Genomic DNA, 23,652 nt, shown 5'->3' on the forward strand with positions numbered 1-23,652 from the left:
GTTAAAAAAAAAAAACAGCTTTGATTGAAAATGCAACCCCCCCCCCCCCATTTCTTTTTCACTCTTTGTGACTTCTTGTAAGAATATATTAATCTTGTCCAACTGACTTCCAGCCACTTCAGTTGCTTCTTATTTTTACTTGGATGACCACATTTTTGCCTGTGAAAACCTAATTACAACTTTCCACACAGTCGCTGTGACTAACATCTCTTATGTGTCAACTGCTGCAATTTTACCAAATTCACTTAAATATTTTAAATAAAATGATTAATCACCCCATCATAATTATACATTAACTGTTAAAGAAGACTATTTTATCTTAATATAACAGAGTACGTTTTCTAGCTTGTTTCAGTCTTGGAAAACTGTTATATTACCGCCTTTTTTTAACTTTTATTTTCTGTGAATAAAATAACACCCACATCTATTTGGTGTCACAGCCTCAGGAGTTTATTAAAAGAATTATATGGAATTAAGATCATTAAAATCATGTCTGTTCTAGGTAAACAGAGGACTACATCCAGACAGACAGTATTTAATGCTGAAACTTCTTAATGTTTCTTCAGTTTTACCCAGTTATAGTACATAAAGGGAAAACAAAAGTTAATTGAAAAAAAAAAACCAAAAAAAAATCAAAACAAAACAAAACAAAAAGTTAGCACACAAAGGAAGAGATTTCTAATGCATCACAAGGTGTTAACAGATTCTAATTTCTAAATTTAATGCAACATCCTTCCAAGGTTCAAACAATATATATAAGTGTGTGGGTTTATCTAAACTAAGAGGAAACAGGAACAGGAATTGCTTCCCTGTTGGATTTAATGGTCTATCTGTGACATCAGCCTGAGGAGAAACATTTCTCTAGAAATGCAGATAAAAAGAGGCAGGATGGCGGTAACTGACAGAGACTGTTTGTTGCCCAGGTGAGGAGGATGATGAAGACAAGGCTTTTTCAGCTTTGTGTTATGTGAATTAAAGCACTGCTGAAGCCAAAACCTTTTGAAGACAAACACAGCGTGGAAGCAGAAGGACGAAAAACAGCTTCAATGTGACGGTGCAGCGACATTGTACTAACTGAGTCATATTTTAAATATGGATTAATAACTAGGAGACAGCAGAGATTTGGATTATAAAATGTTTGCAAAGTAGGGTCAACACTATAACTATAATTTATATTGCTTATTTTGCCAGCATCATGCTTCTTTTAATAGGAGGGGATAATCTTGACAGATTATTTGGGCGGTATCACTTTAAATGTCCGTTGTCACTGAAGAGCATCCTGCCTCTTTGAATCTGTGGATAAACACACTGTGACACACAGTTGCTACAACTGGATAGAATAACAACAGTCTGAGAAAATAAAAATATTCCTGTACTCCGCTGAAAATAAACTCTCACAGAAAATTAACTGCATATTTTCCTGGAATAATCAAAATAATGTCAAACTATTCAAAATGATTTTAGAAATAATCTACAAAATGAGCTCTCTTGGAAGTCGTGTCATTTCCAATACTCGTGATTACTGTGCTTTTCGTATTTGTTTTAATTATTAGAAAAATAGATTCTGTCAGAAAGTAATGATGAAACTTTAAATAGTTTGTGTCTATGTGTGTGTTTGAGTTTGCAGCTGTCAGATCATCAGTGAGTGGTCCCAGGCAGCAGCTCTGCCTCAGATGCAAACAGCTCCTTGTAGAGTGGAGGAAACAGAGAGTGGGCAGTGAGTGGGTATCGCTGACTGAACCAGCGCAGCTTCTCCATGTGCAGGCTGCAAAGCGAACGCAACACCGCCATCCTCTGGTACAGCTGCGGGGAAAACAGAGACACATGTCTGTATTCTAGGACAAAGAGCTTGTGGATGAATTCATATTCCAGATCATTCCAAACCTACCTTATGCATCAGACTCTCCTGGTTGTGCTGGTGTAGAATGTGCGTAAGTCCAAGCTCCACACTTCTTTGCACTCGCTGAACTCTACCTCTGTCCTCTAGACATGGACGGTCTGCACAGAAAGATACGTTTTGAAAGTGGTTATTTTAAATTATATTTGTTATTATTATTTTAAATAAGTAGATGCCTTGGCTTGGTGCAGTGGTTTGCACTGTTGCCTCACAACTAAGAAGAAGCTGGATTTGAACCTGCTGTTCAGGTGTATGTTTATGGCCTTTTTAGCCCTGAGACTGACTGGTGACCTGTCTATGGTTTGCCATGCTTTTCACCCAAAGTCAGCAGGGATACATCATCCTCCTGAAACCTTCCACTGAAAAAACATAATGACTTCTGTGTTTCTTTCTTTTCACTGGCGTGTCTTTGAATTTTCATATTTTATTTATTTATTTATTTATAGACACGGTGAGAGGCAGATCTAAAGGAACATAAAATCCAGAGTTCACACCAAATAAAGTTTGTGTCTTCCACAGAATAACTAGTTCTACACTGACTGAACACCTGATCCGTACTCCAGGCTTATTGTCCCTCATTTTATCATTTTGACCAATCATTATTGTTACTGAGTTGCACATATAAGGCAACAAGAATTGAGAGTTTGACCTGGTCATTTAATCGGACCACTAGCCTGTCCCAATATATATGCACAGGCCGAAAAATGTCTGACACTTTAATACTTTAGACTGTGTGAAAACATATATATTAAAAAAATATTCTGTCACTCTTAACTTTATTTGTGAGAGATCATTATACATGTAAGTAAAGCTGAATTCACTGCACATGTGTTGTCTTTATGTTACTTGAATGCTGAGTTTGTCAAATTAAGTTTGTTATAAAATTATGGATTTTTTTTCTCAAGGATATTTTTATTAAAGTTTTGTCCCAAATAAATGAGAGTTATATAACGTTGATAGGGGGGTTTGTGAAATATACAGTCAACTAAAGTCGAGAACAATAAACCTGTCTGTGTACAGTAGGGAGGAAAACACACACACACACACACACACACACACACACACACACACACACACACACACACACACACACACACACACACACACACACACAAACACACACACACACAATAAAAAAAAAACGAGGAAAAAAAAAATGATCCAACCCACCCCGCCCACCCATTATCGAGCCAGACATGTACATGAAAGAATCAACAGAACAACTAGTCAAATGTACTTCATTCCTGGAGCAATATAAGCAACAGCTGGAAGTCGGGTTTTAATCTGGGAAGGTAAAAACGAAAGACAAACAATGCATACGCACACATATAAATCATGAACCCACACACCAGCCAAAAGGCACCAGAGAAAGGGCCGATTTATACACTTGGTATTGCTGATGTAAAGACAGAGTAAAATGTGGTTAAGGGATCTAGTCCCTAGCTAGTTTGAAGGTTATGGAGGTATTCCAGAAATGGTCCCCATACTTTTTGAACTTTTCTTTGGAACTGCAAATTGAGTAATGTATTTTTTCTAGGTCTAAACAATACATAACATTTCTCAGCCACTGAGTGTGGGTGGGCGGGGAAGTCCCCCCACCTCATCGGTATTTCACATCTGGCCAAGAAAGAGGCGAAAGATATAGTTCGGCATTTAGCTGAGGTCAGGCCCATATCAAGATCGGCTGTGGTGCTGAAAAGAGCAATCAGAGGGTTGGGTTCAATGTCTATGCCCACGATTAGGTATAAAGTTCAGAAGACTTCCCTCCAGTATTTCTCCAAGCTAGGACATGTCCAGAACATGTGAATAAGTGTAGCCTCCTCTCTCTTACATTTGTCACAAAGGGGATCAACGTCTGTGTAAAAACGAGCCAATTTTGATTTGGATATGTGGGCCCTGTGTATGACTTTGAATTGCAACAAGCAGTGTAGGGCTTCAGACTGGGTGAGATTCAAATTCTGCCCCCGTGCATTTTAAATGTTGTTAAGTGAGGTCTGCTTTATACCTAGCAGTATTTTGTAGGCAATGGAGATTAAATCCTTGTGTGATGGTTGTAGATTGAGAAGTGCATCAGCAATGCTCTTATCAGGCCTCTGAGGGAAGTTTGGCATCTGTCAGTGGAGGAAATGCCTTACCTGTAGATACCTGAAAAAGTGAGACTTTGGGAGACTAAACTTTTCAGACAGCTTTTCAAATGATGCAAGGCTAGTATCAGAAAAGAGATCACTGAAACGCTCAATACGCAGTCTCCCCATTCCTGAAATATTAAGTCCAGTAAGGAGGTTTAAAAAAAATGGTTGGCAGAAATGGGGCTAGAGAGGCAGAAGTCAAGGAGGCTAAAGTGTCTCCTGAACTGAACCCACACTCAACATGTGCCTGACAGCTGGATTGTCTATGAATTTATTTGGCAGGAGAGGGAGTGGAGATCCAAGAAATGCTGGAATGGAAAAGTTTTTAGCAAAACCCAACTCCATTGTCACCCAAAAAGGGCAGTGGGACCAAAGCAGTGGGGCTAGATTATAATAATTTGATCCAGGTGATAAAATTCGGACCACAGCCAAATTTTTCTAGAGTCACAAATAAATATGTCCATTTATTTGGTCTTCAGATGTGACGGACGGTAATATGTTCGACAATCTTCGGGCCAAAACTTGAGCCAAAATTTGTGTCAGCATTTAATAAAGAGATAGCCTATATGAAGAACACTCCAACGTATCCTTATCTTTTTTTGCAATGAGTGATACATGCTTCATAAAATGATGTTGGGAGCTTGCCCTGCTCGAATGAGTCAGATAGCACTGTGCTTAGCTGAGGCGAGAGTAGTGAGGAAAAAAATGCCTTAAAGAATTCCACGGGGAACCATGGATATAGAACAAACGTTGGCGCTCGATAGGATGAATTGAAGCCAACTCAAATTTGGTTTGAAGCTCCACTCGAGTTTTATACAAGTCAGGGTTTTTAACTTGAGCATATTGTTTATGTATTTCCTCAATTAAAATTATGGATTTTATGCGACCAGACCAAAAGTCTAGAACTGTTTAAGTCACAGCAAGTTGACACTAAGACTTAATAGGCTGCTTTTCTATTACAATTTCTAATGTGTTTAGTTGTTTGACATAAAAAATACAATACACTAATACTAATACATAAATAAAAGCAGTTTCACTGGAACCCCCCCCCCCCCCCAACATCAAAGCTGATTGACTCCTAAAGTTGAAACTAGACTATGAGCTCTTTATTGTCACTTAACCACCTCTAGGTGGCAGCAGAGCTAATTTTGCATGAATGAATCCAGTCTCTATAACACAAATTGTCAGGAAAATGTGATAAAGTTAACATTTCTACATGAAAATATTTCTTTCAGCTAAATCTGGGTATGATTGCGAGGAAACACTTAGCCAGATTTAGCCATAAATAAAAGAATATCAGCTTCTCTTAGGTAAAAATGTTAATTAAAATATAAGCCAACCCAGTACTGGGTGCAAACATAGATTTTTCCTATACTCCACATAACCAAGTATTGTGGCTTAATGTAAATGTCCTTCCACCTTTTGTTATTTTCCAAAACTGGAGAACAAATTGCAACATGAGTGAGGGTCATGTTAAGTTTATCTCACCTGCATTGATCAGCACTAAAGCACCGAAGAGAGCGATCTGCTGTTCAGTGAGCTTTAGAGCACACATACCATGAGCAAAGTCGAACACTGCTCCAATTAAATCACCACAGGCTGCAAAGAAAAGGTAGCACAGAGCACTGATAAGTCACCACAGGTACATACTCCGGTCATTCCCCAAACGGTTTCTGACCTTTTGTCTGCTTCTCACCCAAGGATTTGAAGACTTCTGGTCCAGCAAATTTCCCATCAAAGAACACAGTGTTGTTCTCTGTGTTAAAGAAGCGACTCATCCTAACCAGAACCACCTCCATTGAGCCTGCGAGAGAAGGATCAGAAGGGAGTAAGGGTAAATTTTTCAACATTTTGATGAGTAAAGATCTTGCTAGGAGTGAGTGGAATTCACCAGTCTTCAAGAGGGCAATCTGGTCGTTCTGGCTGAGCATACGAAAACCTGGGATGTGTTTCGCAAACTCTACTACATACTGCACAGCATCAGTCAGTTGGCTGGCACAGTGCTGCCACATCTCATCCACTGTCTGGAAAAGGAAGTGAGCAAATAATACAAGAATGCAAGTTTATTAGTTCCCTCATAAGTTCCTCTGCAACATAACACTTATAATAAACTGGAACATTACTCATCTTACACAAACAGATCTTCACTCTCCCAACAATTCAATCTAAAACTTAACTTTCTGTATTTTATCACTTAAATTTACCCAACACCTCCTCACCCTTTGATCACCACTGATCAAAGAAACAGGAGGAGGGGGAAAATGATGAAAGACATTTTCTCAGTTCTTTGTTTGATTCATCAAACGAAATAACTTCAAGCCATGTGAAATGGCATGTTTTGACACTGTCTGATTCATGCATGAGAAATAAAGAAGAGAGGAGGAAACAGAAATCTTGTTGGTAATACTTTGCTCTGGTAGGCTTGGATCTCCTCCCTGCTGAACAGTTTCCATCTGAGAGCTTGCAGCTCCTCTGGTCTGTACTGGCTGGTCTCCCTGTGGGAACGCACAATGCTGGCACACAGCTCATCTGAAACAAAAGCAAAGGAATTTGTGAATAGAATAAAATTGACCAAACATACATTTCAGCCAGTGGTGCTGATTGCTGACCCATGTTTCGCAGAGAATGAGGATAGAGACTGTAAGGATCTTCCAGAGGGTTTAAAGGATGGATCGTCATCAGATCATGAGATTGATGTCTGGGATCAAATCCTGATGGAACGAAAAAAGAAAAGAGCAGTAATAAAAGAACAAGGACAGCAGAATGTAGAAAAGTATGTATAGTGAAGTGTGCTCCAACATTAGTGCCTCACCTCTTACATCGGGGAATCTGCCATTGTCTCCTCTGCAATGGGATCTTGAAGAGGGAGAGACACCAGGACCACGGCAGATCATTCCTGACCCTTGTGAATCACTGGGAGAGCACAAAAGGTAAGGATGAACATCAGCTGCGTAGGAAAGCAGCTCAGTGTCTCCAGTGTAGGAGTAGGCTGTGGGCATGGGCTGGAGAAGTTGGGGGGAGCGGTCTTGACGGTTCTTGTTGGGACAGGACAACGCCACCTGAGTGTCTCCCTGAAGCTGCTGCTGTTGTTGCTGCTGCTGTCGTCTGTGCCTCTCCACCTCAGCAATCAGAGAGTCCCGCTGACGTTTAGACATCCGTCCAAACTTTACCGCTGAAGAGGGGAGGGAAAAAAAAAAAAAAACAGTAAAAAAATGCTTCAAATGAAGGATAAAGATGATTTGTCTGTGGCAAAGATGTGTTTTGTCTCACCATCTCTACTCATGCCCTGAGCCAGGCATTTCTGCAGACGACAGTGCTGGCAGCGGTTCCGGCTGGCCCGGTCTATCTGACAATTACTTTGCCTGGAGCAGGAATAGGACACGGTGGGAAGTTGGCTGCGCCGAAAAAATCCCTGATGTGTGGGTAAAAAGACCAAAACATAATTGAGATTTCTTTCTAATATGAATTACCAACTTTTTTTTTTTTTTTTTTACATAAAGACAAAATATACACAGAGCTTTTTTTTTTTATATTAATTAGAAAATGCATTTCAGCATACTGCATATCAGACATTTCTGTGCAGACTTTTCTTGTGATTTACCAACAATGCAGGTATAAAACAAACAGCTAATACTGACCTAGATAGCAGCCTGTCTCTCTGCAGATAAAAAGAGGATTTGAGTATTTTGGCTGAAAGTTAGATTGATAGTGATCATATCTGCTTGTTCAGCATGAAGCTGGAGCAACAGCCATCTATCTTATCTCATCATCTCAGCCTGACTCCCTAACAACCCTGTGTTAAACAACAATGACCATAAGATATAATATCATATTTACTGAACTTAAGAGGAGCTGGAACTCTTTTACTTTGTAAGTATCAATGCAAAGTCACCCTGAAATGTCTGTGTGTGTTCCTGAAGCCAAATGTTGTATGGACAAATACAGATAGGTTCAAGTATTTTATATCAACAACTAACAAATAGACATCAACCACTTGTAATCACCTCCAAATGGTTTATTTCCTAAATTTGCTGTGAAATAATTAAACAAACTATCTCGGATGTGTGAACTGCTTATTGGTAAGCTAGTACTTTTCAGCTTGTGAAAATCAAGGATATGATGCCAAGTATTTATTAAGCATCTCAAATTAATACTGAAAATCAGCACTTCAATCACATCTAGATTGCTTTGTTTCAAATCCACAACAGTAGTATGCAGACACAAGTACGTAAAAATGCCTTGCAGTCCCTATAATAGGGTCTGAACTGTTGGAAGGTGAAAAGAAGCTTGTATGTGTGTGAATGTGCAACAGATGTGCATCTCACCTTGCAACCCTCACATGTGATGACACCATAATGCACTCCAGAAGACTTATCACCACAAATCTTGCATGGGATAACTTCAATCTGGGCTAAACAGACAGAAATAAAAACAACAAGGAAGTAGTTATCTAGAAGTTTGACGGTTTGGTATTGCAATATGAGACAGACAAACAGACAGTTGAGATAGATAGATAGATAGATAGATAGATAGATAGATAGATAGATAGATAGATAGATAGATAGATAGATAGATAGATAGATAGATAGATAGATAGATAGATAGATAGATAGATAGATAGATAGATAGATAGATAGATAGATAGACAGATAGATAGATAGACAGACAGACAGACAGACAGACAGTTGAGATAGATAGATAGATAGATAGATAGATAGATAGATAGATAGATAGATAGATAGATAGACAGACAGACAGACAGACAGACAGACAGACAGACAGACAGACAGACAGACAGATAGATAGATAGATAGATAGATAGATAGATAGATAGATAGATAGATAGATAGATAGATAGATAGATAGATAGACAGACAGACAGACAGACATTTTGGAATGATTTCTTCATATCAGACAGGATATGCATGTCTGAATAAAATATGTCACTATGTATCTTAACACCCAGCATTTTCACCCAAAGTCGTAGACTTCAAAGCAATTCCCACAGTAAGAACTTCTTATTCTGTACTTCCCCTCACACATCTATCAGTTGTTGTGTGACCACCGTAAACCAAAGGTATTTTCCTCTGAAACACCTCTTGCTTTAATAATAAAGAAGAAAATAACATCAAATGCAATAATAGAAAAGTTGTCTGAGAATGTGGAATATTTGCAAATGGAGTTTGGGGGAGAATATGAAGGTGTCAACCTCAGAACCCTTTCAAGTGGTTGCCTGGCTTCTCTTTCATTCTGACTGTCCCTCTTTCATGTCATTTCTTTACTTTGAGATCCTTCTCTATCTCGCTCATAAAGGACACAACTGCCAGTAATGCACTCTCTTCCCTTCATCACTGCCAGTAATGGCCATCCCCCTCTCACCTCCCCCTGTACCCCTGATCGCTGTAAACTCTCACACCCCTCAGCCTTTTGCTTAGTGGCTACTTTTTGTCACAGATTCATGTTAGCAGCAATAATGTTGAGTAGCTGTCCTGGGGGAAGGTAGTTTACCAGTGTGTCTCAACTCATTTAACAAACAACGTAGAAGCATGCACCACTAAGACACAAATAACAGATAAATCTTTTATCAGGTCTAATCTTATGACTTCCTTCCACAACTGCACTGATGGTGTGATTGTCCCATGCAAGACAAGCTCTTATGAGTTGATGCTGTTTATATACAGTAATATTTGCATTTCCGTGCATAACTGTGTCAGATTTCTTTGCAAGTGTGTGTTAGTGTGTCAGTGTGTGCCCTCATTATCTAGTGCCACAGGGATCATGTGAAGGTTCCTGTAGAGGACAGCCAGTCTCAGATTAAGAAAAACCTAAGAACAAAGCAGAACTTGTACAGTGTGACAGAGGAAATAATTACCCCACAAATCAAAAGAATCCAGCTCAAACTAATAAAGATTACTGATTCACATAAAGTTAAGAGTTAGAATACTTCACCGACTACTACTGCAGTTAAATACAGTAACTGTGTTTCTGTCAGTGATGCAGGATACGTGGAGAAAACATCAGTGGTGGTCTCTCTTTTTTTTTCTTTACTATTTCAGTTTTGATTGTCAACCTCAAACAACAGGAAATCCACCATGACCCACAACCTTTCACTGCTCTTGCACGCAATCACAGACACAGAAAGATACAGAGTAATTACATAAACTGTTCCCCCACCAACTTTCCATGCTGGCTTAATTCGCTGCAGTTGAACATACTGCACGGATTAAAAAACTAAAACCTGCATTGCATGAAGAAGAATCCAGCTAAATCCTGATTTTTTTATAGGTGCCAAATAACAACAACAAAAACATAACCTGCAGTTCAAGTCCGGTGAGTGTAGGGATGTGAGTGGCTGTGAGGAGCAGTGATGAGTTTTTCAGTCTCACCTTGTTATCTCCAGCCACATGCTAAACCCAAAGCCCAGCATCTTCTGGTGTGTATGCACGCAAGCTTTTGAGAGATAGCACGAAAAAAACTCTACACCACCTTTATCGCTTCTATTTGTGTCTGTTTTTTGTAACCATAGAATGGATGATTGTGTCTCAGTATAGCATTTTACAAATATTATCTTATTTTGATTTAAAAAACTTAAACAATATAAAAGTGAAGCCTATGTTTCTTCGAGAAAAATAGCTCAAAAACAATATAGCAAATCTTTTTTTTTTTTTAATCCACAAGCACTTGTAAACTGAAGAGACTAACTACCTTTCCTTTGAAAGCCTCATGCATTCAAATATTTTCAGTATATATAGTTTTTTAGCTGCAGAACAGTCCATGTCCTCATTTGTTTAGTTTTTTATATCAGTATTTACAAATGGTGTGGATTGCAGACAGTGTTGCTTAACGTCTGCAAATGTGTGCAGAATGTGGTTAGTCAATAGCTATGTGTATGTTCAAAGCAGTATTCTAGCAATTTACCTTAACACAAAGAAGAAAATATTCCAATTATAGCATTTACATAAGCTGCATTAGCTTTCTTGGGTTTCCCTTAAACATGCATCTTTTTTTCTTTTCTAAATTTCCCTCAGCCTCCATGTTTCAGAACCCAACCCAGAGCCAATGTTGCCACATCTTGTGACAGAAACAAAGTGAAAAGAAGGAAAACAAGCCTAAAGCTGCTCATGACACGAAGACCTGGCAACATGGGAACATGCAGACTGCACTGTGAACTATCTATGTATATCGCACAATCCCATGAAAACTGTGGCAGGATGTTATGTAGCATGCATATAGTTTAATCTGATTATTTCTTACTCTAAATATTAATATCTGCAGGTGGTCTGAAAATGTTGCTTGCATTGCATATTTTTTTTTTCTAGGATTTCATAACCTTTCGCAAACTTTTGTCATCCCTGATAAAAACAATTTAAAACATTTTGCAACTAATCCAACATTAAGCTTATATTTTTAAAAAATTCAGCATTTGATATTTTTTAAAAAAAAAGTATTTCTTAAATAAAAAGAACAAAAACAATCCAATTTATTAAGTATGGTTTTGTAATTGGGAGAAAACAAGGCAGAGCCGAGAGGTCTGTATGCGGTGTTAGCTAAAGCTCGCCAGCAGCTCTGAAGCTTTCAACACAAAAGCAGCATCTAGCAACCAAACTTCCAACTCTAGTGGGAAAACCAGTGGAACATTTAACAAACAAATGAAGAAGCACTACAGATGCAGTCTATCATGCCTGGCAACTCATAAAAATATATATAAAAGTTTATTGGATAAAAAAAAATAACTTAAATAAATGTTTAGTTTTCAAATGTCTAAATATACTACAGATTTTATTTACTTTTATTTATTTAATTTGAACCTTTTATTATTTTGATTAATATATAAATATATTTATACATATATTTTCTATTATTTTATTACTGCATCATTTCATTTAATAAATTTCCATTTTTTCCTTTATGCTGTAAAATCTAATATTTAGTAATTTTGTATTTATAAGCCTGACTTTTCATTTTGTTCTTGTAGGAGCATAATTTTATTCCAAAAATGAATTTGCCTATTGGGCATCTTATTGTATGTGCAGTTACAACAAGATCACACGCAAATGATATTTATAGTATCAGTATATAGTATTTGTGGTTTCGTTTTTTAGATATTTTACATCATTTCATATTTACAATGTTTTAGCTGTTTAACGGGCAAGTGGGTTTGGTTTAGTTGTTGAATGCACATTAAACCAAAAGTGAGATCAATTAAACCAATAAAGTTTTTTTAGGCAAAACAAGTAGTTTGTATTTGATACACTGAAAAAAGCTGAAGTAGTTTAAAAATGAATGTTCTGTATTACATTAACAGGTGGTGTGAGTACAGTAGATGTTTAGTGATAAAAATGTCCTGATTTGTCAGTGAAAACAAAAGCGTTCCACCTCCCACACTTCCGCATGAAAAGTACCAAGACGCAGCTAATAGTCTTTCAGTCAGTTTATAGCAATATCAATAACTTATTTGCTCCAAATGACAAGTACTGCCATTCTTACAATAACAACAGAATGTTTGAGAGTAAATGCAACTGCTGAAATGTGTTTTACTGAAATCTGTACAATATTTTCTTTTCTTCTAATTCTAGTCAAGCGCGTACCGCTTTTCTTTCCATGATGTTTATAGATCTAGTAGTGCCACGGCATTATGGATGTGGTGTTGGTGTGCTGGTGATGGGACTCATTTTCAGAAATCTGGCACGTTTTTTAATTCAAATGATGGAGAATGAATCTATGAAAATCTTAAGGAATGTGCATTAAACAACAGGAACTGGTGCAAAAGAAAAAGTAAAGGTGCATAAAACCCATTTTTTTGTTTAAACATATTTACTTAAAACCCACAAGTTTTATTACCTTCAGGTCATGTTTATCAGGACAACGCAGATACTCCATAAATGTGTAGAAGGGTGCAGAGCGTGCACTTTATAACACTCTTGAACATGTTCAAAAGTTTAAAGGTGTCGATTCTCTGCTTGGACAGATAAAAATCAAACCAAATCTTGTCATAAAAGCTCTTATTTAACCTTATTCAGAAAAAGGCAAAACGCTGATGAAATCATTGAAAGTGTGTGTGTTTGTGAAGGAAACAATACAGTTACATACCAACCACCCTGAACTCAGTCTGTCTATAATCACCTTGTCAGCAGTCTGTTCTGTAAACTGACAGAAAACCTCAACTTTCCTTTGACGGAAGCTTACGTTTGTCACAAATGCAAGCAAGAGAGCAAAAAAAGTTTGTGTACACACACAATACCAATACACACAAACACACTCGCAAACAGAAGTTAATCTATCAACGCACAGACTGTGAAACATTACAAAATTTAATATTTTCATTAAAGATGGGATCATGCAATTCAAGATAATCGCATAACACTAAAGCAGATTAAATGAATATGTTTGTAATATTTGTTCTATTTTTTTGTAGTTCTTTAAATAATCTGTTAAATGCTTGATATTTTTTATTAAGGATATTGCTGATGGGACAATGCTTGAAATAATTAAAAAGTTTTTATGAACACTAATTTTTCTTATTTATCACAAGGTACGAAGGAAAGATGAGGATACTGCAAAAGTGATTTGTAAAAAATCTGCAACATGAACAATACAACATCTGTACTGCCATATCTGTACTTGCATTTTTCTAAAACTGTAAATAAAATATAAATATTTTACTAAACGTATTACCATATTTATCCTTACACTTATTTTTTACTTTGTCTGTTTTGTGCAAAACAGACCTTTGTTTTATTTATACTGCTGTTAGAATATTTGAAGATAGTTGAAAATTAATGTAACGTGTGCCTAAGAGGGAAAAATGCATTAATGTAAATAAAATAAATAAATAAAAAGGTAAAATCAGCATCATTACCAGACCAGTAATGGCATCAGGAGTTTCATATGAGGCGTCTTTTGAATAATTATTTGAGAGCTTAAGTATCATTATGTTTTGTATCAAACTGTGGTGGTCATTTATATAAATGTCAGAACTACAGTAACAATACAGAAAAAAAGACTTTGTCTCTAGAGACAAGGAAATTACAAAAGCTGATCTGAACACCTATTGGCGTCACATTTACTAAATTTGACTTTCAAGTGCTTTCTGAATTTTACGGTGCTTGAAAGAGGTAATGTTTTGACAGTAGCAGAGGGTATGAATCAGCTCAACTGCCGTATTTCATTTACCATATTTTGGGAGGGGAATGTGTCAGCTGCAAGTTTGATGTTGGCTTTGATCTAAAGCCAACCGCTTCTACTGCTTTGGAAGTGCTGTGCAAATTTCTGCACCCAAAGGAACAAGGAAATCCTTTCTGATAAAGAAACTGTATAAGATCTACGCAGGAATCCCCCGAATAAAGAAAAAAAAGTCATAGAAAATGTGTGTGGTTTTATGGTGGAACTTAATTTTTTCCACCTGTAGTAAAGAGACACAAAAATATTAGGTAGCATCTTCATCTGTTAGACCCTTCTCTCTTGTATCCACACCACAGCTGCACGGCAGACATGCAGCACATCTAGGCGCCATCTAAAAAGCAGCTGCAAAAATGTGTGTGTGTGTGTGTGTGTGTGTGTGTGTGTGTGTGTGTGCTTGCATGTTGTAACAGAAGTCCCTGTAAGCGGCATGCATATGTAAATTTATTATTTCCTCCAATTTGTCTGTTTTCTGTTTCTATCCAATCTATTCTCAATCTATTCTATTTAAACATGACATTTTCCTTCATTTTAATTGAACTGAGTAGCCCATGTCTTTTGCATCCTGTCTTTAATACGTACGTAGAGTCAGTCCATTCAAACTGATGCATTGTGGTGGTACAGCATCCTGTTTTCTGTTGGTTAGTATTAGATGGAAGCTTATGCAAAAAAGATTAGCAGCATGTCAAATGTCATGGTGTTCTCCACTCGCCTGGGTGCTGGGTTTATCATGGTTTTGTGATCATTTTGATAACAAGTATGAATAGACTGAATAGATTCATTGTAAAGCACTTCTGTTGTCTTGAAAAGCACCATATAAATCTAATCCCTTCTTATTAACTCAAATAAACAAAAGATACTGTGTTGTATTATGAACGAAATTTGTTCCCAATAGTGTATGTATTTTTACCCAACTCTCACTCTGTAAAATGAGCAGGTAACAGAAGCGTACTGTACATGTGGGAGTGACAAAGGGTAGAAATATCTGTGACAGATGTCTATGATTCAAATCTTAATTTCATCAAAGGGAAGTCAAAGTTAGTCATGTTACTGAAGTGTAAAAGTGAAACACATCAAACAATGTGAACATGGCCAACAGTCGGGCAATGCAGACCTCTGAAGAGACTTAGTTTCAAAACAAATAGGGGCATTTGTCTTCACACACTTGTATGTTTTGCAGGGGATCATTTGCAGAATGGCTAAAACATCTTTGCCTGCAATGCTTGGATTTAGCATAAAACATTTAAAAGAACTAAATTAGTGGTTGTGAATCGTAGCGCCGCTTAAACAAGGTTTCATCATTCAGCCCAGAGTGAAAAACTAAAGAAAAAGCTTAATCACACAGCGTGATCGAGTTGTTTGAAGCCACAGGTGTCTGAGTCCGCATGAAAGCAAAGTTATTTTAGGGATTTGATAAAAGCTCAAAAACATATAGTTCATTGCAATCAAATCATGTTAAGTTAGTGTCTTGATCGCAGCATCCTTACCTCCTCAGAGGCATCAGTTGCAATTGATTTAACTGATAAAATATCTGACTGCACTGCCCACACACTCACACACAAACCCAAAGAGCTTAATCCCTACCTCGCATCATCCTCTCTCCTCCACTTGTCTTAGATGTTTGTCCCACTTTCACAAACTCTCTTTTCCTCTCACTTTGTCTGAAAACAGTATAGCACTTCTATTTTTTTTTCTTTAAGACGGACTATCTTTTAATCTTGCTTCTTTTTTTCTTCGTCCTTTAGAGAGCTGTGTCAGGTGCTCACTGCAGTTTCAGCACTCATATTCAGACTTTTGAGTGACAGTCACCGCCTCACCTTCCTTGTTAGTGAGCGTGTGCGTATACGTGAGAAAAGAGAAAAAGCAGACAAAGAAAGGGGGGACTGTCCCCTGCCCTGACTTTTTTTTTCTCAAGGTACTTTTTCCTCAACTTTGTTGTTATTCCTCACCCCCTCACTCTATATTACACGTCAGAAAAAATTGCTTTATAGTGTCTGACACCTTTGAGACTCCATGAGAATTAAAATTGATTCAGTAAACAGGAACGACTGGGGATGTAGTAAAATCATGTAAGTTTCAGAAAGGTTTTGATCTTCCACTTGATGATTAATTGAATTTAGATATTTTTTTCTGTTTTTTTTTTTTTTTTTTCTATGGTCCTTATGAGATTATATACTTGGTTGTCAGTTCATTTTACTGTGTACTTTTTATCCTCTTTTTCAACAAGCATTTTATGAATCATTACCATGTAAAGGTAATACATTAATAAGCACCTTTTTAAAACTGGCAGCAGATGGATGCATTGTACTGTAAAAAATTACCTCCACTAATAAAATATATTTGATAGGCTCTATGGATCGCTGTTAGAATATCAAGTAGTGAAGAAAACACTGCAGAAAAAAAAAATATAAAAGAAAATAGACATTTTCAGCACTTGAATAAGTATATTTGGACGTAAACCACCACAGCGTCATTAATACCACCTTATGTTCCATCAAAGCTCCTGAACAACAACTACGCCACATAAGACAACCAAAATTACAAAATTCTACATTATCCATCCTCACTGTTTTTTTAACCTATATTTACCCGCATTCTAAAAAAAAGAATTATTACTGAGCCTCTGTGTTTATCATCACACCACCTAAAACGAAAATTGCGTTACATTCATTATCCCCACACATGATAACACAACCAGGTGAGCCAAAGTTGTGGCAGAAAGTGTTAAACCAAGAGTTAAAAAAAGACAAGATGTTATCGCTGTCATCTGCACTCAGATGCCAAAGAAGCTGTGTGTGTGTGTGCGTGTGTGTGAGACGGGGGGGCAGTGCAGGTGCAACACACAGAACCTAATGGCCCAACCCCTGCGACCCCACTGTACACCTGTGTTTGTGTGTGTGTGTTTGTGTTTGTGTTGCAGTACAGGTGCAATGTTGCATGTTCACAAACTATGAAGGTAACCGCAATGCATGCACAAATATCTAGCACAAACACAAGTAGAGTCAATACCACATCCAGATACATACATACACACGCAAACACGCATGAAGACAAACTTGCAGCTAGTGTGTATGTGTGTGTGTGTGTGCAGAAAACATACTCAAATGAGTCTTCTTGGACACGGTGCCTCCTGAAGGGAAAAGAAAACAAAAGGTAGTTAGTGCATTTAGCAAAACTTTACGCAACAAGCTGAATTAGCCACAATATTTATGAGCAGATAAAGAGAAAGAAATAAGAGTTGTAGTCAACAACTACTGGAGGTAAGCTGGCACGGCTGACTTTTAAATGCAAACGAAACATTTCACACTGGAACTCTTTTTTAATCTCATTATTTTGGTATCTCATAATACAATTCCTGCATATTAGCTACAACATGTACATTTAACGGTTCCAATTTTTATGTTATAACACCGTGAAAGCTTACAAGTTAAAAACACCCACAAACGTAAACCATTGATATTATATTGCATACATGGCCCAGATAGCAAACACATTTGAGCCTAACCTGTGCCACTTTTGACCCTTGTGGCTCAGATATGGCCTACATCTAGGCCAAACTTATTTTTCTTTTTTTGCAGTTTGCTGAGGGACTTAAATTAGAATTAAACTTAAGTGGTTAACTTTTTAATCAAAGCAGTCATAGGGAAAGGAAGTACACATCAGGACATAGTTTAAAAACCAATAATCTGGTCTTTACCAAGTCTTAAAATAAAGTAAATAAAACCACAGATTATTAATACCTGATATATTATTTCATGCCATTAACCTGAGCTGAAACTTGTAGTGTACAACAAAGTAAGCTCATATCTTGTAGAACCACCTTTAGCACTAACAACTTGAAGTAACTCTGCTTTTGTGTCCCTCTTGAATAAGCTATACTTGTCCAGCCTTTTCTAACAGTAACATTTAACGTGTTAACTGAGGCCCATAGAGTCTAAGAGCTGTAGCTCATGTTTTTTTTTTTTTTCTTTCTTTTGGTCTGAGCATTGAGGTGAACTTGTTGAAACATCCATTCCTGGAAAGATTATCAGCTGTTTTCAATCTTTTCCACTTGTGAATTACCTTTCTGGAAAATGATGGGCTGTAAATTGTTTGGAAATGGCCTCATAGCCTTATCAAATTGATGAGCATGTGTGTCTAAGATCATTGCTGATATCGGTGGTAATACACATCTGAATGCTCCATACAAGCAAACTGCCAAAATCTCACACTTAATAACTATAAACACTCAGAGAGCACAGACCTACCCCAAGCTTAAGTAGTAAGGGTCTACTTAGTTTTTTTACACAGTGTTTCTGTATTCTGGTTCAGTTTTTGTCAAATACATAAAAGTGTGCAAAGTGTGATATGCCATATGTTGTTGTTAATATGGTTGCGTTTATCTTATTTTGAGACCTGGTACAGGCCAAAAGTTTTTGTTTTTTTCATTCTTTGTATGTGTGTGTCTTCATTCATCACCCTTAGAATAAGATGTCTGTACTTTCTTTTTCAAATGACTGTAGTTTTAACAAAGAAATTTAATTGGAATGTGACAGAAAGTAATTCATTTATAAATATTTGCCTGTGATCATTTTGTATGTCCTAAATAGCAGGGGCTTTTTTGTGTTTTTTTTCCAGTGCACAAACTGAAGAGATAAGAAATCTTGGTGTTGGCTGCGAGGTTAGAGGATTCCTATTTACACCCGAGTGTGTGTGTGATATGTTTGTGTGTTTTATTCAGCAAATGTATACACTCAAGATAAATGTAGAGGAAGGTGGGTGTCTGTGAAGCAATAGGTCCTCTTTTTTTGTCTGCCTGTTTGACCACAATCACGAGAGAGTCTGAAGTGTAGTTGGTGTGAGAAATGATCGGTTCTGGGCCAACAGGTTTATTTCTGGAGTTGTTTGTATGTGTGTGTGTGTCTGAAAGAGAGAGAGAAAGAAAGATGTTTAAAGGCAAAGCAGATAAGTATCAATGGAAGGCGAAGTGCTAGCCGGTCTTTGTCTGGCGCCAGTTCAGGTCCTCTGTGGTTTCCTCTCTTTTCCATCCCTCATCAAATCAGTTTTGCTTCATAAGCAGAAAGTATGGAATGAAAGCAGAGCAGTGCACGGAAAATGTAACAAACAACTAACCAAGCAGGTGTTGTAAAGCGATTGCTTAATAATGGGTTAACAGCTCTAGTAAATAAGATTTAAGCAAACTTACAAGAATTCCACAACAGTCTCATTTTATCATTTAGATTGATGCATCTTTGAGTTTTTAATGTCTCAGTAGCCTTATTGAAGTATAGTATTTATGTTTAAGAACTACCCAGATATTGCTTGTAATATTTCAGTGAACACTGCCTCAAAGATAATAAAACCTTATGTCCAAATAAAGCTACCATGCTTAAAAATTCCTGTAATACTCTGAACAATTCATTAAATGTATTACTTATAATTTAAAGTCTTTTAAGTAATTAGCAGAATTAAATTATCAACTGTATTTGATGGCTGTGAGTTGGACACACAAACATCTGTGCCTCTACAAACTAAATATGACACAGCATGGACTCATTTATCAAGACACACCTTTCAAGTGGGGCTGTAAAGACACCACACACTCCTCAAAGAGGAGCCTGATTGCAGAGGCACAAACAACACAGCTCATCAGTCAAAATCTCACTAACATGTCTGCACTTTGACATCTAAGCGGGCTGCTGAAGTGACAGTTGCTGCGTTACATAACAGCACTGAAGACCTGCTGAGCCCAGAGAGTAGGAACAAAACTTTGTCTGAATATAAAAATATGTAGAACACATTAAATAATAGGAAATTCAAGATTGTTTATTACCACATCTTCATAGCATATTGTAGAGTAAATAATACCTTGAAGGCTGGAAATGTTATTAGGTTTAAATGAAAATTTATAAATATATGTGATTTATGATAATACAGTACAGTACAGAACAGCAATAAAATATGGAATAAATCCAGCTATATGCAAGTCCGATAAAAAAGATTTAGTTCAGATTAAAGTAGACTGTTGACCAACAAGTGGTATGAGCTTAAATCTTTAAAGCTAATTCAGCTTTCTGAGGTCAACAATGCAGCTCAGAAGTGATCTAAACACAAGCAAACTGCTAAGGAAAAAATAACAGTCTTTTTTCTTCAATGAGCAGCAAGTAGTTGGAATCACTGCACAACAGAATTCAAGGTTGGATATATTTTACTTGAAGGAAGCTGTTGGAACATGCTAGCCTATAAACATTACTTTGAAGTGAATTTGTGTATTTTAAAGTGATTTCGTTTATCCTGTGGAAAAAAAATATATTAACTGATAAATATTAACAGAGAAGAAACCAGATGCTTTGGCACTCATACAAATAGTGTCACTTTTACAACAAGCTCCATAATATAAAGTTTAACAGCAGCAGAATAATTGTAGAGTAAGATCAGATCTACATCCGATCCAGGAGAACGCCATACAGTTTTAATCAGTTTTTTTATCAGTTTCATGAAGTGAGCGGCACAAAAACGTGTGTGCTTGAGAAAAATGAGTTGACACCCACAACAGCCACTAAAACCAAAAAACTCAACACTCTAAGAAATGCCAGCTCATCATTAAGAAACTAAACATGAACAGAAACAACCACACTGAATCCCCATTTCAACCTGAACAAACCAGGCCCAGCACCTGATAAGTACGTTGTTTTTTCTAAATCCTTAAACCCCTTAACGTTCACTTTTAACATTTTGTTTCCCCTTAATTAGCTTTAATCTTGTTAAAATTGTCTTTTTCCACTTCTACTTGGGATCTGTCGTGCACACCGTATTAAGCTGTTCCAGTTTCATGTGTGCATCAAATTTCCAAAGAATTCTTGTGCCCTCCAACAACGTTAGAGGGCACAACAACAGCGCTGGACAGTAAGGTTTTGCCTCCAGTGCAAATGAGGATGCTGGAACTAAAGCCGAGTTGTCAGGCAAACATAATGCAGCAATAAAATTATCCATAGTTTTAAAGGCTTGAAATTACATTATATCTAAAGTGTATATGTGTAGAGAAACACTGTTTTCTTATATTCTTGTCTTTCTGCTCATGGTTACATAATAAAAAAATCACTAAATTAAATTAAATTTGTATACAAAGAACTGAAGAACCTCAGTGGTGACTTTAGAACTGAATATTCTGCATTTGTTTCTGATAAACTTTCCAGTGTAATTTATATAAAGTATTTCCAGATTGAATCTGTTGAGCAGCATTAAATGTTTTTAGGTGTTGCATGAATCTAAAAGGCTATAATGAAAAGCTTGCAAATAAACCAAAACTATTCCCTTTTCTTTGTGTTAGTGCAAATGTGAATAGTTTTTAAGTTCAAATAAAAATACAAAACTTTATATGGTGCTTTGTAACATTCCTCCTACTTCTATACAAGACAAATGTATATATTCTTGTTCCACCTTTCAAAGAAAAATAAAATGAGCCACTGTCTTTTCCCCACGGTGCACTTCACATGCATCGATGTGCTGTTCTACGTTGTTCAATCATTATCCAGTAAACAAGCTGTGACACTGTGCATCAAGAGAAGTAGGAAAGGTGTGCAGTTGGTTTCTGTGACAGAAGGACAAGCCATCTTATCTCTCGTGACAGCCAGTTTGATTTATAGCCAGGGAGACACTTTGAATAGAAAAGCAGTGGCTAGAAACAGAAGCAAAAATAAGAGCTAATCCCTGTGGATTATTCAGGCTTAGTGCCATTCTTACCCACTCACAGCACCTTACAACACTCCAAAGAAAGGGATGAGTAGGGTTACTGGGGTAAAGATGGATGAGAGGGGAGTGACTGATGGTGCAAGAAAGGCCAGCACAGTGAGATAATTGGGGAGTGGGTGGGAGTGGGTACCATGTGGTATGCTGGAAACTAAGAACATGGTTTTATTATTGTTATAAAAAAAAATTAAAAAAAGGACATAAAAACACTATTTATTACTACAAAGTCAGTGGTAAGCTCAACAAGGTGCATTTTTTCTAGCAGTGAACTTGCAACGGAACGGATCCAACACCTGCTACATGCTAGGATGGATCCTCTTACCTTTTTTGCTGGGAGCGTCAGCGGGGGTCAAGTCAGGCTCCACATATTCCATAACTCTCCTGTCAAAACACCGGATGGCCCTCCTACACTGTCTTCACTCTCACACAGACACACACACAAACCAAAAATGTCTGCCACCTAAGCTGGTATTGAACCCCACCTGCCTCTATTTGAACGATAAGGTGTTATGACAGAACTCATGCTACCTGTTGGCTCTTCTAGCGCCCGGGCCGGCGCAGGCATTTGAAAACGTGCACTGCCATCTCGCCTCCTTTGCAGTCTTACGGGTAGCAAAACTCAACCGTCATCATTTTTTTATCCTCTTTGTCAGCCTTACTTAGTCAACAGTATACCTCCTCTAGAGTGGATGTTGTGAAATAATTCACTTCCCCCCGTGGCAGCAGCGGCAGTGCAGAGTGCAGCTGGGCCGGCCGGTCGTAGCGAGACAACCCGCGCGCCCGCCGCTCTCACCCCGTCACCACCTCCCCCCTCCCTGCGCTCTCCGTGCGCCCTGACCGTCCAGGCTGGAGAGAGTTATGTCACCGGCTGTTACGTAATAACAGCGGATCGGGTTTTGCTTTGAAGTGCTCAGTTGAGAAATATAATCCCATGTTGCTGCTAAAAAATTTCCGCAACACTAATAGAGAAAATACAATGCAGACTAACTGACTTTCCAGTGGCTTCTTAACTGTAAATGAGAAATGAAACGTGCTCCATCAAAACCTCTTGCTGCTGTAGTTTTAGTGGTTTCCTAGAATAACTTGCAAGCACTCGTAGCTAGAGTGCAGGGATTCCTTTTTTATTGATATGCAATCCCTCATTCAAACCTAGAAAGGAAAATACAAAGAAAACGATGAATAATCGATGTCTTCTCAGTTTACATCATTGTGGTAAATGCTTCTCTAAGACATGGTGCCTACTGGATCCAGACACTAAGTAGCTCATACCAGTGTTGTAATAAATGAGCTTCCAATATTCATTCCTACTGTAGGTAAATTGTCAAGTGGTTCTTGTACCTGTATACAATGTTAAAACTATTCAATGTGTTTTCTTCTTTTAACTTCACCTGTTTATAACCACACCTTTACTACAAGATCGAACTCTTCTGTAGCACAGCATATTACAGTCTGTCAATACAATATAGTAGCTTAATACTTAATTAAACCCCAAAGGAAAATTATACTGGAACCACATGACTGATAATTTATTTTATATTAATTAATCAAGCAAAGATATGCAAATAGATACTATAAGATTAAAATACATCATAATGAGTCATTTTGTAAGGCTATTGCTACCTTATGTTATGGTACTTGTTAGAGTTGAGCTGAAGAAGCCTCTGTCTGAAGGCCCTCAGCTGTTTGATCTGCTGTTAGAGTTTGGAGCATCATTCTTTT

General features: G+C 37.4%; 1 protein-coding gene across 4 annotated transcripts; it reads right to left on the reverse strand.

Annotated features, from left to right (window-relative positions):
• Nucleotides 1–414: 414 nt before the first annotated feature.
• rorc (RAR-related orphan receptor C) lies at nt 415–22,692 on the reverse strand. Of its 4 annotated transcripts, XM_041986771.1 has the most exons (13): nt 22,462–22,552; nt 22,256–22,354; nt 17,306–17,335; nt 8,352–8,437; nt 7,297–7,438; nt 6,839–7,198; nt 6,636–6,737; nt 6,434–6,555; nt 5,918–6,050; nt 5,705–5,830; nt 5,515–5,625; nt 1,889–1,998; nt 415–1,803 (listed from the first exon to the last, which is right to left on the reverse strand). In XM_041986771.1, exons 2-13 carry the CDS (start codon nt 22,305–22,307, stop codon nt 1,639–1,641), a joined length of 1,539 nt encoding a protein of 512 aa, XP_041842705.1. In that variant the 5' UTR covers nt 22,308–22,354; nt 22,462–22,552; the 3' UTR covers nt 415–1,638. The 4 variants fall into 4 exon arrangements, with proteins under 4 accessions (XP_041842705.1, XP_041842706.1, XP_041842707.1 ...); XM_041986772.1 differs by lacking the exon at nt 22,256–22,354 and having other exon boundaries at nt 22,462–22,692; XM_041986773.1 differs by having other exon boundaries at nt 5,723–5,830; nt 22,256–22,525.
• Between the last annotated feature and the right edge of the window lie 960 nt (nt 22,693–23,652).

Source organism: Melanotaenia boesemani, chromosome 6 (assembly GCF_017639745.1).
Source record: "Melanotaenia boesemani isolate fMelBoe1 chromosome 6, fMelBoe1.pri, whole genome shotgun sequence".
Lineage (NCBI taxonomy): Eukaryota > Metazoa > Chordata > Actinopteri > Atheriniformes > Melanotaeniidae > Melanotaenia > Melanotaenia boesemani.